Below are 18,789 nucleotides of genomic sequence, written 5' to 3' on the forward strand. Positions count from 1 at the left end.
TTCTGTTTTCTAAAAGGATAGAAGTTGCCTTCTATTGTTGTTTATTTCTAGCATGTGTAGGTAACATGTATACTATCTTACCTGAAAGGCTTAGGACCAGTAATGTTTCAAATTTCAATTTTTCCTTTTTTGGTTCTGGAATATTTACATATAAATAAGGAGATATCTTAAGAAAGGGACTGATGGGACCCAAGTGTAAACACAATTTCTTTGTTTCATATACCTTTTATATGAATCTTGGAAATAATTTTATATGACATTTTAAATAATATTGTGTGGTTCCATGTTGGTGCCCAAAAGTTTTGAATTTTAGGAGCATTTCCAATTTTGGATCATTGGATTAGTAATGCTTCACCTGTAAGCAGTAAGTGTTATATTACTTTGGAGGTGTGGTGAAAATGAATTTGGTGAGTGAGATCAAAGAATTGGTACTGAAAATGAAATAAAGAAATACATTTCACGCTGAGACTGATTCAACTGTAACTAATCCTGTAGTATGGCTTTAGGAACACTTTCCTCAATATAAATCCAACCCAAACTGCTAATGAGTGTACGTTCATGATAATTAAATTTGAAGCACCTTTTAGCAATGTGCACAATTACAAGAAAATGCTTCAGCAAAGATTCAAAGATTGAATCTTGGTAGATTTTGTTTCTTCTGATTCCTTCATCACATCATCTATGGCTTAGGTCAATACAGATATGTAGAAGTTCACAGTAGAAAGTATTTAAAGTCACTGTCATCCCACCATGCATTAATCTATTGTTGCTTTTGATTTGTTCAAGTGGCTGAGAAGACCAAAGAGCAAGTGACAAATGTTGGAGGGGCAGTGGTGACCGGTGTGACAGCAGTAGCCCAGAAGACGGTGGAGGGCGCAGGGAACATTGCAGCTGCCACTGGCTTTGTCAAAAAGGACCAGCTGGGCAAGGTATGGTTGCCTACATTTTATGCTATGTTTATAAGGTCCTGAAGTCATGGTTCATTTTCCTTAATAAGATGCTTCCTGTGAGGGATGGCTCCCTGACCCTCCCTTCATTAAAAAAAAAAATTACTATCTTTATATGGTTTTTGTTCTTTGCAGTAATAACCCAGAGAAATGCCTTATAAATTGTACAATAATCACCATTGTTTCAATTTCTGGAAGAAAGTTAATGAAACGAACAATGTAGTAAATGCCAAAAGGATCAGTGACATTTCATAAAGAATGGGTGCTTTCATGTTAACTATGAATCTTAAAATTTCTCTTTGTTGGAATAACAAATCTCTTTGTTCCTGAGCTCTCAGTTTCTAAAATGAAGATCTTTTAGTTGATTACTGTACAATGACATCATCTCCTATTAAATACCATATTTGCATATCAAATAACAGCTTTTTACAAATATATGTTGGTCTGAACAGAGAAATTTAAAATGCATACCAAACAGATCATGGTTCTGGAGTGATTCATAAATTTTCAGAAGAATTTTAACTTTGCATACCTTGATAAATTCAGGACTCCAGTAAGATTATAAAATAGGTCTTATGTCTTTCTTCTTAAATACAGAAATAATAGAGTATGAAATGTGAACCAAAGATGAAATTTTACGTATTTCATGATCACAACATCAGGATGATTTTTGCTTTTCCCCTGGTACAGTGGCTTCCTTGCTATTCCTTGAACAAATCAAGCATATCCTGGCTCTGTTTCCTTCTCTGCCTAGAAAGCTCTTCCCCAAGATTGCATACTTGGCTCACTCCCTTATCTCCTCAGGACTTTTTGAAATGACACCTTCTTGGTGAAGTCTGCGTTGACCTATTTAAAATTGGAAACCTCTCCTGTGATGTTCTCCATCTTTCTACTCTGTCTGATCACCCCCCCTTTTTTTGCCCAAGTGTTTATTGTCTTTTAAAATAATAATTTACTTATTTTTACATATGTTGTTTATTTCATTTCTCCTCTTGCACAAAGTAAGGATTATGAGAATGGAATGTGTTTATTTTGTTCACTGATATTTGACAGGGGTCCAGGAGAATTTCCAGCCATGTGAGATAATTAATGAATTTTATTAAATTAAGGATAGATGAAAGAAGAAAATATGTGAATAAGCAGAGTGACTTTCTGAATCTTTTGTAATCGTGCATTCTATAAGAACATCAGTTATTCAGCCATCCATTCAAAGGTTATAATCAAAGTGGTTTGGGGATGGATGTTTTGATAACTGTGAGAAAGAAGCTTTGTGTGGATAGACTGTTTTTTTTTTGTGTGTGTGTGTGTGTGTGTGTGTCTGTCTGTGTGTGTGTGTGTGTGTGTGTGCGAGTATATAACTGATCCTCGTATAATCCTAAGTAGCAGGACTACCTTGGTGGCCCATTAAAATATTGATAATAAAGAGGATGGACTAGAAATTGATGATATATTTAGATTTTCCATATGTAGTTACATTGTCTGGGCAACTATTGGTAATCATGGAAAATCTGGACTGGGCTTCTAGAGAATTCCTTCAGCTAACATTTAAATGTATGCTTCACCATAGCCATGCAGCTGTGTACAGAATTTTTTTTCCAATAACCTTATTCGTGCTAATAGTTATACTGATTCCTATTTCCCATTTGAAATTATGTTCATAGCTTTATTATATTCAGAAGTTACGAGGGACTTCAGATACTGATACAGAAGCAATTAACTTGCTTTTTGATCCAGTTTCTTTTGACAATCTAATAAAAGCTATAGAACCTCTTCTCAGAAAAATGCATGCTCACATATAAACACAGGAGGGCCTAAGGAGACATCCATTGACAGACATGATTTAGCACAATCTCCTGATTGTACAGATGAGAAAACTGAAATTCACAGAGGAGACTTAAGTATTCAAGGTCGCACAACCAGGCGGGGTGGACTGAGCGCCCAGAATGTTGATCCATCTACTTTAACACTCTCCCCCACAAATCCCTCAATAGTGAACCTCCTCTGTGTCTTTATAAACTGAAATGTGGACAACCAGATTTAACTGGAGAATTTCATTGCTTCAGAATATGAAGAAATCAGGCAAACATACACCCTCTACTTTTTGACTTTATTTAAAATATATAATGCAAATTACAAATGAGGTGTGAAAGTGCTTTATCATTTTTAAAATTGCTTTTTTTCACCTTTTAAAAACACTGCTAGTTATTTTAATAGTTTAAAGCAGAAATCTAAATGATATAAGAAAACCATTTGGAGATATTTCTCTAATGGGTACTATAGGTTCTAACAAGTTTCTAAAATGAAACGAAGTCATAAGACCTAGAAATTGTAGCATGGCTATGGGAAAAAATACATCGGACTGGGAACTAAAATGGCTGATCTTTGTGTCCTGCTTGGTCATTAATTGACTGGATGACCTTTTTCAGATCCCTTAAAACCCTTTCTCATTTACTAGCGAATTCTACTAGAAAATTGTTAAAGCCAAATTTAGCAATAATATGCTGAATTTCTATAATAATTCAAGGAATATTCTAATAAACACCCATAATTGTGCCAAAAATTCTAAAGAGTATAAATGAAATTATTGAGCTATTCAATAAGAAATTTGAAATAACTTAATTTTATATTTTACACTCTAATTAGAGTGATCCATGCGAATAGAAATAACTCTCTTTTTCTCACTTCCTTCTTTTCTTTTCTCCTCTCCTCTCCTCATCTCCTTGCCTTTTCTCCATCTTTCCGTTGTGGTTTGGGTATGAGGGGTCCCCCAAAGGCTCCTGGGTTAAATCAGGGATGTTCACAGGTGAAAGGATCAGATTATGAGAGCTATAACCTTATCAGTCCTTCCTGAGGTGAATGGACCAACTGGGTGGTAATTATAGGCAGGTAGGGTGTGGCTATAGGAAGTAGGTCACTAGGATAATTCCTTTGGGGTTTATGTTTGTCCCTGGCACCTTGATCTCTCTCCCTCTGCTTTCTGGCTCCCATGAGCTAAATATCTTTTCTCTACCATGCCCTTCTGCATCACCTTGGGCCCAGAGTGATGGAGTTGGCCAACTCTGAAATGAACCTCTGACAGTGTGAGCTTTTCCTATTCTAAATCATTCTGGTGTGGTATTTTGGTCAGAGAAATGAAAAGCTTACAACCTCTCTTCCTCCCTTCCTCCTTTCCTTTCTTCTTTTCGTTTTTTTTTTTTTCATCTTCAAATACTTGTTATTCTAGAAATAATGATGGTTTGCTATATGCTAGAAATTTGAAGAAATATGAATGTGACAATGAGGACTATTAGATATCTGGATTGCAGGAGGAGATGAATGGCTGTGCCATTCTCTTGGCTATTGGTATTTCTCTTTAGGGTCAGGAATGCTGCAAAGTAGGTGATGGCATTGGTTTCCCCCTTTATGCTCTTGAAGGGTATCTGGCTTATAACTGGATGTTCGGTAAGCAAACTGTCTCCCTCTCTCCCTCCTTCCCTTTTTTTCTGTTTTATTTGAAACTAAGATGGTTAGTAGCTCATTTTTATTTTCCTCTTTTTATTTGGTGCATTTATTTCTTTGAGAAATGCTTGCTTTGATGTATTCTACCTACTTTTGATGTTAACAGAAAGATATAACCACAGCTACTTAAAGTGGTTTCTCTCCAGCTTTATTAAGGTATGATTGGTAAATAAAAATTATATGTTTATGGAATATAATATGATAGGTATTTTTTTTGCTCCTTTTGTTCTGTTTTTGTTTGTGGAATTGGGGATTAAACCTAGGGTTCTTCCACTGAGCTGCATTCTGACTCCTGAGTTTGATGTATGTGTACATCCTGAATGATTCCAGGGTCAACATTATTAACATATACATTATCTCACACAACTATCACTTTCTTTTTTGTGGTGACATTTAAAACCTACCGACTTAGTACATTTCAAGTACATAATATAGTAGTATTAAATACAGTACCTCCTGCTATACATTAGATCTCAGAACTTATTTTTATTCTATTTATTTATTTTTGATTCATTCTATCTAATTGAAATTGTATACCTTTGACCCCATTCTTTTCCATCCACCAGTCCCTGGCAACCACTGTTCTATTCTGTTTCTTTGGGTTTGACTTTTTTTAGCTTTCACATAGAAGAGAGATCATGCATCATTGGTCATTCTGTGCCTAGCTTAGTTTACTTTGCATAAAGTCCTCAAATTTATCCACATTGTGGCAAATGGAATCGTTTCTTTCTTCTTTTTTTTTTTTTTTTTTGAACACTGAATCATATTACATTGTGTGTGTACACACCACAGTTTCTTTATCCATTCGTCTGTGGATTGACCCTTGGGTTTGTTGTATACCTTGACTATAGAAAATAATACCACAGTTCATGTGGGAGTGCAGATAGATTTTCAAGATCTATGTACCTAGAACTATGATTACTGCATGATGTGATAGTTCTGTTTTTAATTTTCTTAGGATCTTCCATACTCTTTTCCATAATGGCTGTACCTTTCTACATTTTCAACAACAGTTTAAAAGGGTTTCCTTTTCTCCACATTCTTGCCATCCTTTTTTCTGTTTTATAAAAGTATTCTAAAAGGTATGAAGTGATAAATCATTTGAATTGCATTTCCCAGATGATTAGTGATGTTAAGCATATTTTCATATGCCTACTGGCCATCTTTATTTCTTCTTTTGAGAAATGTCTATTCAGATTATTTGCTCATTTTATAAATCAGGTTATTTATTTTCTTGCTACTGAGTTGCTTGAGTTCCTTCTATATTTCAATTTCCTTCTGTATTAATCCTATCTGATATATGGTTTACAAACATTTTCTCCTATTGCGTGGGTTGTGTCTTCATTCTGGTGATCATTTTCTTTGCTGTGCAGAAGCTTTTATGATTGATACTATTCTATTTACTTAGTTTTGCTTTGTTGTCTGTGTTTTGGGGGTCATAACTCCCCAAATTATTGCCCAAATCAATCTTGGAAAATTCTGCTTTATTTTCTTCTAGTTAGTTTTATAGTTTGTTGTATTATGTTTATGGAAGTTTTTAATCCATTTGAGTTGATATTTGTTTATGGTATGCAATAAGAGTACATTTTTAAAAGAAATTTTCACGTGGATATCCAGGTTTCTCAATACCATATACTGAAGAGACTACCTCTTTACCATTGCATGTTCTTGGCATCTTTGTTGAAGATCAATAGATTGCAAATGTGTGGACTTATTTATGGGTTCTCTTTTCATTTCCATTGCTGTTTATGCTGTTTTTTTTGATAGTGCACTGATATTTTGACTACTATAGCTTTATAGTATTTTTTTAAAATCAGCTACAAAGATATCATATGGCTTTGCCATTACTTGTGGCTCAAGATTGGCTTAGCTATTTGGAATATTTTGCTTTGACTCTTTGGGTTCCGTATGAATTTTAAGATTTCTTTTTCTATTTGAAAAAATGCAGTTGGAATTTTGATGGGTACATTGAATTTCTAGATTGTTTGGGGTAGTACAGACATTTTCAGAATATTGATTGTTCTATTCAATGAGTACAGGTGATCTTTCCCATTATTCTTATTTTCTTCAATTTCTTTCATTCATGTTTTATGATTTTCAGAATACTGATAGGTATTTAAAAAATTGGTGAAATTGATTCATAAGTGTTTTATTTTTATTGATGTAATTGTAAAAGGTATTATTGATTTCTCTTTCAGATAATTGGTTTTTAGTATATAAAAATGCTATCAATTTTGTAATGTTGATTTTGTATCCTGCAAGTTTACTGAATTTATCAATTATTTCTAGCTTTTTTTAAATTTGGGCACTTTAGGGTTTTTTCTATATATAAGATCAAGTTGTCATATGTACATATGTATGATTTCATTTCTTCCTTTCCAATATGGATTGCTAAGAGTTCCAGTATTATGTTGAATAGAAGTGGCAAGAGTTGGCATTCTTCCCTTTTTCTTTCAGGTTTTCACCGCTAACTATGGTGTTTGTTGTGAGCTTCTCATTTACGGACTTTATTATGTTGATATACATCTTTTCATACTTAATTTTTGAGTTTTTAATAATGAAAGAATGTTGGTTTTGTCATACACTTTTTCTGCATCTGTTGGGATAACCATATGATGATAGTAAGAAGTCCTTACCTATTAATAATAACTGTAAGTGTACATGGGCTAAATTTTTTCAGTCAAAAGCTGTAATATGGCCAAATCAATAAAAAAATCAAGGCCCAACTAATGCTATTTATAAGAAATTCACTTTAGCTTATAAGAACACATGTACCATTATTCCAAAATCTGAAAATACTCAAAAGTCTACGTTATTTCTAGTGTCAAGTATTTCTGATAAGGGATACTTAATCTTTAATAATATATAAAGTGTCCAATTGATCAAGAGGATATAAAAATTGTGAATATATATGCAGCTAACATTGGAGCCCCTAAACATATAAAGCAAACATTATTATAGACCAAATAGATCTAACAAACACGGATAGAACATTTCAGTAATGAGTACACCTCTTTTCTATTGGACATTGAACAGTCTTCAGGATAGACCATGTTGGGCCACAAAACAAATCAACAAATTTAAGAAGATTGAAATTATATTAAGTATTTTTTCTAATCAAAATAGTTTGAAACCAGAAATCAATAACAAGAAGAAATAGGAAAATTCACAAGTATATAGGAATTAAACAACACACTCCTAAACAACTAATCAGTCACTCAAGAGGAAATTAAAATTGATACCTGTAGATTTGAGCATATAAATGAAATCACCCTTAGTAATAATTTTTAATCATAAAATACTAGATTAAAAAGATAGATTGTCTTTAAGATTTGTTTTATCAAACATTATTACCTTCTCTATTTAATACATTAGAATAATAAATTTTTAATATATATATTTTACTTGTGTGCATAATAGGTTATAAGTCATGTAATTAATTTTCCACAACTTGATATTGATTGTCACAGCAGAAACAAGCTGAGAATGCATTTGCAGAAATTTCAAGTCAAACTAACAGAGATGTTATATGGATAAAATTTACCTTTTCTACTTAAATTGAGAAAGATAGATTTACTTGTAGCAAGATTTGCTTTTGCTTGTACAAAAAGTTACTGACATCAGAGTTGTTCTGTAGTGCCACTGTTTATGATATAGAGCTAATCACAGGAACATTTGATCTATCCCAACCCCTCAACAGTATTTTGCATGTGGTTGCTGCTAAATGATTGTTAAATAAATGAGCTTCTCTTTAATGCTATAAGAAATGCTCTAGAAATCTCTGTGAAATTTTTTAAATGTTTGTAATTTTCTGAATTTTTAGAGTGTGAAAGTCCCAAGTAATCTGTGAAACCATTGCCTGACAAATAATATACCGCTCAGCCTCATTTTCTTTTCCCATGTAGGCATTGACTTATCTACATGGTGATTAATCATTTTCTGCAAGAAATAATCTTGAAATATCTATAGCCTTAGAAACTTAAAATTTCCAGATTCAATGAAATTACTTGGTTTTTTTTTCAAACCAGAATGAAGTTCTTAAGCAATGTTAGTTTTCAAAAGTTAAATCTGTATATAATAAACACTTTTTAAACCTCTTGATTTCAATAGATAAAAACATGTTTACTCTGTAACCCAAACTTATTTCATAAGAGAATCAATATCTAAATGTGTGCTAAAAGAAAATGAAAACAGAATGAAAATGTCAGAATTGACACTATGATTTATCGCATTTATAACATCCTTCTACTTATTCCTTTTGACTTATCAGGATTGCTATGTTTAGCTTCATGCAAATAAATTTTAAATACTTGAGTGTTATAAACCTTCTGATTAAATAATTAATCAGATGATGTATGCTGCCCAGAGCTTAATCATTTAATACTATTTCACAAAGAAGCCACAGGTCAAAGGAAACATTTGCAATTTCTTTGAAAAAGTACACAAATCATTAGGTATAATGTTAATATTGTTAATATGAAGGTAGCACTAAGAGATAGGATTTGCAAAATATTTTAATTTATAGTAAGCTTTCTTCTTAAGTGTTCAATAATGATCAATATGATATATTGTCTCAAAAAAATACAAGTTTGATCCTTGTCTATGTGCTTGACCTCAGAAAATAACCAACATGACTGTTAGGTATATTTAAACCTCAATTAAAATTAGTGTTGTGGCACAGTGACTTGGCTGATTTATATTTGTTATGGGAACACTGTGTACTAACAACATTGTAATCTTAAAGTATACAGTGATCTAACTGGTTTATTTCAAAAGATACATAATCATTAACATTTTGCAGTGTGGTAAATAAAAGTCAATATTATATCACTCATGTGAGTTTACTGATGGTACATAAATCGTCCCCATTTAGAAATACATCCATTATTATCTTTCTTTTTACTTGACAACATTTCACTGGGTTCAATATGGATGAATTGTGAATTTTAATGACTCTGACTCCAGTAAGGTTTAAATGGGAATATATATTTTATAAATGAAATGATAAGGAAAATAGGATTATTGTTAAGTTTTGATTAAAATTCAATAGAATTTAATCATTTACTAACTATATCTGTTAGACATTCTGGTGGCCCTATCAGGAATGCAAAAGGGAATCACATTGGGGGTTCCTGCCTTTGGGAAATGTGTAATCCAGGCATGGAGACTAACATGCTTACACCTAGAATAAAAGGAGCATCTCTGCTCTCTGAGAACAACATGTCCTTGTTAATAGGCCTCTATCCCAAGAAAGTCAAAGTGAGAAATGAGAGAGAACTAGCCTTTCATAAATATTACACATACTCAATAAATATATTAAATAATGTTATACTTTAAATTGTGTTAAGTAAATATTATTCTTTGTCAGTAGACTGAAGTTATCCATATAGATGATACTTTAGCTGTTTGCACATAGACATAAAAATACTACCCCGAGTCATGCTGGTCTTGTTTGTTTGTTTGAGAAATGTATTTTAAGGTGGAAAAATTGCTTTGAGGCACACTGGTGAATGGGTTGAAGTCATATTTGTGCAACTGACTTATTTCTTCATAAATTTTTAACATAGATTAAAATTCTGCTGAATGCAACATGAGAGCAATGACTATACTTTTATAAGCACATTTTATTATGAATGTGCTAACATCTATTGCTAGTGTCCCTTCACCTAAAAAGATGGCATGATATTTTTGATAATATCTCATATCAGGTTAAATATAGGATGTTTTCAAACATAGATGATTTTTAAAAATTTATCGTATATATTTAAGGTTTATAACATGTTTTGATATACTTATCTTCACATATGTGTGTATGTGTATATGTGTGTGTATGAAAATTAACATACATTACCTCATATAGCAATCATTTTGAGTGTGTATGTATGAGTACCTAAAATTTATTCTTCTTGGCAAGTTACCAGTATATAATACAATGTTATTAACTAAAATCCTCATGCTGTACATGAGATCTATAGTCTTGTTCATGCTATGTAACAGGTTGTTTGAGGTTTTATTGCCTCTGTTCCCATATAAGCCCCATTTTCTTTTCGTAATAAAGTGGTAAGCCTAAAGAGCATTTATAGGTTTAGGTGAGAGGCATGAAGAAAATAAGATGTGTTAACATATTATGATATAAAATACTGTTATCTCATACTTCAGTGGTAATCAGCTTTGTCTCTAAAAAAGTGAGAAATAATTTTTACCTTTTCCATTTTAAGCTTTCAGTTTCTAACCTTAAGGAGGCATTAATGGTAGGGTTTGCAAAAATGATTCAATGATGCTCTAAAATATTCAAAACACAAAAATCTAGTGCATAATACAATTACTTCATAGTCACAGGAATAGAAATAAGATAAATGAGGTATCCGTTTTGTTTGGCATGTAAATAGACAATTGTGTGTCCTAGAATTGGCTGATAGAATTGGTTCATCAAACTAATTGTTCTTTTACAAAGAGAAAATGAATAGTTTGTCAACTCAAATATGAGGTAATTTTTTTATAAGGAACTTTAATAAAACTTCTACCAGCATTTGAATTTTTAAGTTTCAGTATAGATATCCTTCTTTCCCAAGTGATTCTAAAATCACTAAACAGGTATTTGTGGATATACCAAAAATTGTATTTAATTCTTATTAAGACTATAACGTACATTAATACATAAAAGCACATAGGTATTGAGTAAATAAATAATTTGAAAAGTGAAAAGAAGGTATACACATTTCACCTTTCTGCTTAGAGACGGGAACTGCCTTGTCTTTTGTATTTTTCACATTAACAAAGTATAATAAATCTATTTGGAACTCAGTTCATATGAATTAATTCAGTTGCAGCTTTGTGAATTGTGAGTTACCATGTGAACCTTCAACTTAAAAATCAAATATATTTTAACTATCTGTTCTTAAAGGGAAAGGGAAAGTTCTGTTATTGCTTAATAGCAAATCATCTCCAATTTACATGTATACATAGTTTTTTTCTCTTTGATTATTTGGGATCCATGCAAGGATAGGAAAATTCCCTTTTATTATACATTTACCCATTTTATTAAGCATTTTTACTTCTGTCACCAAAGATCTGACAAGAACAACTGGAGAAGGAAAAGTTTATCTGTCTCCTGGGTTAGGTCTCAGTCTATAGATGGTTGACTCCATGCTCTGAGCCCAAAATGAGGCAGAACTTCATGATGGAAAGGTATGGTGGAGGAAAACAGCTCAGGACATGGCAACAAGGAAGCAGAGAAAGCTCTGCTCACCAGGGACAAACTATAAACCCCAAAGGCATGCCCCTGTTGACCTATCTTTTCTAACCACACCCTACCTGCCTTCAGTTACCACCCAGTCAGTCTGACTCAGTGGATGAATGCACTGATTAGATTAAGGCTCTCCTAACCCACTCATTTCGCCTCAAGAATTTTTTGTATTGTCTTACACATGAGCTTTTGGGGGACACCTCATATCTAAACCATAACAATACAATTTCATTTCTTGTATCTGAGAACATAATACAGCTTAGCCTCAAGGCCCCAGTTTTTGCTCAGTGGATTATGTATTTTTTGCTATCTCTAAGGGAAAAGGCATATGCTTTCTACTTAGGTCACTGAGTTTGGGATTAATATAGTTTTCATGCAAAGCATAAAATGATACTAAGAATACTTTAATTTCTAATATTATTATATATATAAAGTAGCCACCTTAAAAAAAGCAATCTTCACTACATTCTAAAAGTGCTTACAGTAGCAATCCTCCCATGGTATTTTTTTTCTGAAAAGGGAAACTAATGTGAGTTTGAAACAAAGGCAGTTCACATTTGTTCTGACTATAGCTTCTCTATATGTGTTGTTTGACCCATTGTTAGGGCCAGATTGCCTTGCTCTTCTTATGGAGAATCCGGTCTACCTGCACCATTTGATTTGGTCACACATAGTGAAAGTATGGCTGGGTGTAGATAGAATGGAACAGAGTTGGTCTTATCTCCTTCATTATGCTGGAGGAGGTCATAACACTACTCTGAGCAAGGGTTTTCCCATTTATAAAATAAAAATGTTGAATTAAATGAGTTCAGAATGTTTTGAATCTGTTTAATGGCTTGAAGTTTAGGCCCAATTATTCAATTATGCATTGCCAGACCCCTTGGCAGCTCATTTAACTTTGCAAATACAAAGCTGCTCATCTATAACTGGCCAGCACAGGGTTGGAGTGTGAGTAAAATGAGATTTTTGCAGACAAAAGGTAAATGATGAATTTTAACATTTTGCCAAGAAGGGCTTGAATTTCAACCTCTAAGAGGTAAGTAGATGCATGATCATAGATTTATTTTTCCAAATTTGTTTATAGTTTGTAAAATCATGCAGTTCCGTTGAATTTTATGCACATAGTATAATTAGAAAAGGCTCTTGGTTCGAATAATTTGAGAAACAGTGGAATAAACAAAGTTAAAATATTTTTCTTGTAATGTGTGGAAAATTTCAAGAGTCTTGAGGTACTGTTTTCTTTCCTAATGTCTCATTAATACCATACATGGAGAATAGCTCCTAATGTTTAGTGGAACATAGGTTTGAGATGCTGCAGGTTAACTGAATTTTTTTTATCTACTCTCTTCCTCCTTCTCTAATAGTCACTGGGTTTAGATCCCAGATTAAAGATAAATACAGATTCTCATAAAAACTCAGCAGTCTCAACCACAGTCCACTCTTCTGTAGTCATTTCTTTAAAATTCCTTGAGTCAACTCCAAATAAATGACCTGATAAAGATCTCTGATGACCTGAATTACAGAAAGTCCAAGTAGATGGCAGCTGTGAAAATAGGCTGGCACATCTTCTTAGATCCTTTTTCTCATACCCCAAGGCAGAAAAGTCATAAAACCATAGAGTTTCTCCTTATCCTAGTTTCCCAAGGCATAAATTTCTAAATGGGAGCAGTTCCAGTTGAATGTGGAATGGTATATCTCCAGAGGGTGAAGAGAGGAAAGAGAGGAACAGGAATATCCTTGTTCTTGATAGGGTCTGATTTGCATTCACCATGCTTACTGCAAGGCAACTCATGTCTTGGCATGAGTCTTCTATATCATATTTCATATCGTCTAACTATGCCTAGATGGTCCTTCCCTAACCTTAAGAGTCTAGAAACTACACTAATGTTCCTGTCACTTAGTATCCTCCACCCTTTGGTCAGCCAGCCCCTCCCTACACTTCTTTCCCAGACCTGATCTGAGCCCATGGGAAACCTAGGAATTCCTACTATATCAACCTCAACTCTCAGGAACCAAGGTGTGTATGTGAGAGTGTGAGAAGCTGACATTCTACAAATTGGCATGTCAGCACTCGCTGTCTGTATTATTGTTGGCTCACACTATATTGGCAATGAGAAGGATCCATAGGCCTTGCTCTTAAGGCAGCATCCCAACAGGGAATGAGGTGCAAGACTTCCCTGCTTGAAGACATCACCAACCTTCATTAGTCACCACTTGTCTTCACAGAGGAGGGATTAGAGCAAAAGACAAGTTCCAAAACTTTACTACTACTTTCCATCAAATATCTTTTCCTGACAACCTCTTTTTCTTTCTTTAATTGGAAAAATAAGGAAAGGGTCTGGCATTTGTATTTCAGAATGAGTTACATGGTTTTCAAAGGCAGATTTATCCTACATAATCCTTGCACCTTTCACTTAGGTATGGGATGGGAAAGGGACCATCCTGCTCTCAGGACACAGTGCTCTCAATTGGTGTTTCACATTTTCTGCAACTTTATGTTAGAGACATCCATCAATCACCAACAGTATTGTTGTACAAAGAGTTGGCACAAATCATTCTTGATGACATGTTGGAAATGTATATTAAAAGTACGAACTTAAGCATACTCTGATTCAACAATGTCATGTGTAAGAATTTTAACTATCATAAACGTAAATAAAAGAACATGTACCATAGTACTGATTATAACAAAATTGAAACAATGAACAATGCTAGAAATTTGACTGTAGGGACTTCATTAAATGCATTATAATAATTCAGAGTATGCTGAATAAATCAAATGTTGGTGTAGAAGAATTAGTAGCATGGTAGTTTTCTCTTGCAGAATTATGTGAAAGAATAGGTTATAAAACCATATGAACAGTTTGTGTAGTATAACATTTTTATTCTTAAAACTATCCATATGTGGTGTTTTGTATGTCTGTATAAAGACCTGAAGTAAATGCACCAGAAACTCGATTTTTCTCAATGAAACACACTTTACATTTCAGGCTGGGAAGTTCTTTGCTGTGGGGAACTGTCTCATTCACTGGAAGGTGTTTATGAGCTTGGTGCCTTATTCAGTAGTGGCAGTAGTGCTCCCTGGGCATTTGCAGCCACCAAAAAGAGCCCCCCACCATGTTGTCCTTGAGGAAACTGCAACTCAGGGACTGTTTGTGGATCATGGAATGCACTCATTTTTTACTTAATAGTTTCTCCAATTTCCTCTAATAAGTATGTGTCAGATTTATAACAAAAGCATAATATGTGGTCTTTGTAGTATTCCACACTATTTACAGTTTATATATCTAAGTGTTCTGTTCCTTTATCCATAGCTAGACATTTAAGGGGCTAATTTTCCTTCTTGGTGCCATAGGTCCCACTTATACTCATGTAGCTGATTCAGAAAAGTCATTTTAGTTTTCATGGGTGCTTAAAACTTTGGTTAAAGTATGGTCCACTCTGATAATCTCTATCAAAGTTGACTCTTATCTTTGGAATCCATGAAATGGCTTCTAGTGGTATATTCTTTAATATAGTGTGCTGGAAATTTGGAAATTCTAGCAGGTTTAGTTCTTGAAAACTATCCAGTAGCTTTCTACAACTTATAGAATCAAGTCCTAAGGCCTGATCCTTTTGTTCAAGACCCTGATTTATTTGGATTCTCTTTTCAACTGTTCATCTCTCCATTACTCAACAGAACTCTTAACTGTAGGTACACAAGTATCTTCAAGATGCCTCCCAAATTCCTAATGGAATAGACAACTTTTAATTGTGTCTTACCCCTGAGAAGGCTTTAATGTCTACTGTCTAAGTATTATTCATGCTGAAAAGTCCAGATCAAACATCCAAAACTCAAAAAAAAAAAAAAAAAAAAAAAGCTTTTTCTGACTACTGAAATGCATAGAAACTTGATCTTTCTCTATTCTCATAGCATTGGCAGATATGCTACACATATCCTTGATTCTTTCCCTTTTACACTCTTCATCCTTAAGCTAAACATTTTACTTGTATTTCAAAACTGGGTCTATAATCTCATCACATCTCATTTTTCCACTGCTACCAACCTAGGCCAGGCCTTCATCACTTCTCACCTGGTCTGTTTCCCTAGCCCTCTGCTGGTCTCTCAACCTTCACTCTACATCCTGGCTAGTCTATTCTTGATCAGACAGACCAATTCTTTAAGAGGGTAAAGCAGATGATGTTTTCCCTGCTCTGAACTAGCCAGTGACCTCTAATAAAACTAAGAATGAAATCCAAAATTTTACTCTGATTTTACTCTGTCTGGCCCTCATCAAGTTCTTAAGTTTCACCCCTTTCTCTCTATGAACCCCAGCTACACTGCCCTTCTCACTGTTCCTCATACCTGGTAACTGTATTTTCAATACTTGCTAAATAGTAGAAAATGAGTTACTAGTAAAGTGTGGACCGTTTCCTTCTAACAGATAAATGACATAATCTTCTACAAAAAAAAAAAAAAAAAAAAAAAAAAACTGGCCCAGAATTCTTGATTTTAATTTTAAAAAGATGAATTGCAAGACTATGTAAAAGGGCAAAGATAACATGCTCTACTTTAGATTTCCATGAGATTTTACTGCATGTTAGTAATTTAGCATTTTATGGAACATGAGCCTGCTCTAATGAACTTAATTGTGCCTGTGTTATATATACTTACCCCTGAGAAGGCTTTTATGTGTACTGTCTAAGTATTAAACACTAAAAATATTGGGAAATTCATTGTATGAAACTGCATTTCAGATTTTGCTGGAATTATTCATATTATTTCATACGAAATTATTTCTGCTTTTCCATGCTTTTATAACAACTTTAGTTGTTGTGCATTAATACATAAAGTCAATTTTCTTCTTAAAAACAAAGCAACCATTTCACAGATGAGCCAAACCTTTGGAGATTAAAAAAAATGGTTTATAACCATACATTATTCATATCTTATGAAATATTTTCTTTGTAAACACATTATTTAGAATGTCTGTTGGACAGATGGGTAGAACCACATGCATCCAATATCAGGCAGTTGGTGAGTATAAGATGCCAGGAACAAGATTAGGAATACCAAGACAGGGAGAGTCTGATTGCTCTTGAAAATGTTGATCCCGTGATCCTGAATCTCCACTATGTGTTTTACTTTGAAAAGGAAGGTCTTCCAAAACAACTCTCCTTGTCTTATATACAAGTGTACCCAATGTGTTCTCATGGCAGTTGGAATGTAAATAATAAAATGAAATGTTGAGGCAGATGGAAAGAGGACTTTCCCCTCCCTCTGCCTTTCATGACTGTATGACAGTTATGAAATGTAAATTCCTGTGCAGGGAAGATTAGCAGTGTTCAGTTGCAAGAAGATGAGAGGGCAAGAAAGGTGGCACACTGAGGAATAGCGTGTCATTTGTCACTGTCCGGACTCATCAGCCATGCAGAACTCTGAGATGTAGTGTTTGAAACGCCAGGCTTCTTTATTTCTTCAGAACACTTAAGCAGTGAGGATTTCATTAGCAGCAGAGAAAAATGTTAAATTAGCATTTGTGATATGGAGTTGTCATCTCAGAAAATGATCAAGGTTCCAAAGGAAGGTTCTGTACTTCCCTTTATCTAAAGGCTATACTGATTTATTTAGAAAGGTCTAATTTCAGGAGATAACTTGGTGACAGATCTTCATTATAATAAATAATCTACTCAAAACTATAGATAAATTCTGCCATTGATAATATTTTATTTGGTTTCACTCATTTCATTCAATTTGTCTGCTTTAGGAGAGAGTCAATTGATAACCTTCAGCAGAATCATGAGTAAAGGTCATTGACTTCACTTCAAATGCAAATTTTGTATATATTTACTCTTAAATCCAAAACATTTCCATCAGATCTAAATGCCTGTGTGAGTCAGATGGGTTGAGGGCCACAGTCCTTTCTCTTTCATGTCTGTCTCCTCTTCTGAGTTAATAAAGTTGGAAGAATCCTAAATAGTCCCAAATGGCCCAGCCCTTTTTGCCTCTCGAAGGTAGAAGTAGGCAACTACACCTTGCCTTTTCTTACCAGATAGATTTGGGTATTTGCTTGGAATTAATACATGCTACCACATTAAAAATATTGGGAAATTCATTGTATCAAACTCCATTGCAGATTTTGCTGGATTTATTCATATTATTTCATACGAAATTATTTCTGCCCACAATTTTCACTTGTTCTCTACCCAGACACACAGGCATAGCTTTTGCTGCCTCCAGGTAAATTCTTCCTTTAAAGTTGATTTTAAAAATTCAGTAAAATATACTTTTTAGAATTTGTAGTCTTCTGGTTTCTCAGGCATTTTATCCCATTCCTTTTGATTCTATGTCTGTAGTTTTCTTGTACAAATAGACTTTCAGCCTCCTTTTTAGGTGCATTCTCATTAAGTTTTCTCAGCCTGAAATATGCCTTTATTGATTTCTTTTCTCTGTGTTCCCTTTTGGGTTAGTGAAAGGTTTAGTTGTATTTTTAAATAATTTATTTTTTTACCATGGGAATATCTTAAAATATTTTAAAGAACATCACCAGTTTTTCCTTTTGGAGCTCATGGATGGCTATTATGCATTTCACTGGGAGAGGAGTTAGCATGATGCTTTTTTAATGATATTAAAAAGCTGATATTAATGGCATGGCTTCTGAGAATGCCATTGTTCAGTTCCATTCAGGAACAGAGCATACTAGCTGATAGAGTCAATATTTGTTTTCAGGATCTATTATTGCATAGATATTAAAGTTTGTCATTTTTATCTATACATTTGGGATCCCTTATGTGATTTAAACTAGAAATGCATTTGCATTTTTAGTTTTCATTCTTTTTAAAGTTTTTATTTTCAATGATAATTAAAGGTGATCCCTACAGAGCAGCCAATAATAATTTCAACAGCAAAACTCTCTAAAAACCATCATAAGGGCAAACACAAAACGCAAGTGAGTTCATAAAATTATATTAGGTTCTATTTACATGATTAATTCCTTCCCCAAGGAACATCTGACTAATATTTAATGAATTTCTGTGCAGTGCCAGGCACTGTACTAAGTCCTGGAATACCAGTGTATAAGACATGTTCTTAGATCTTAGTAGACAAGAGCTTGGGAT

General features: G+C 33.7%; 1 protein-coding gene across 3 annotated transcripts in view; it reads left to right on the forward strand.

Annotated features, from left to right (window-relative positions):
• Positions 1–18,789, forward strand: part of Snca (synuclein alpha) — a 96,359-nt gene that overhangs the window by 13,821 nt on the left and 63,749 nt on the right. For all 3 annotated transcript variants that reach the window (XM_027926611.2, XM_027926613.3, XM_027926614.3), the window contains exon 4: positions 787–929. In XM_027926611.2, coding sequence (XP_027782412.1) covers positions 787–929 — 143 coding nt within the window. The remainder of the gene's footprint in view (positions 1–786; positions 930–18,789) is intronic.

The sequence above is a fragment of the Marmota flaviventris genome, chromosome 7, assembly GCF_047511675.1.
Source record: "Marmota flaviventris isolate mMarFla1 chromosome 7, mMarFla1.hap1, whole genome shotgun sequence".
Lineage (NCBI taxonomy): Eukaryota > Metazoa > Chordata > Mammalia > Rodentia > Sciuridae > Marmota > Marmota flaviventris.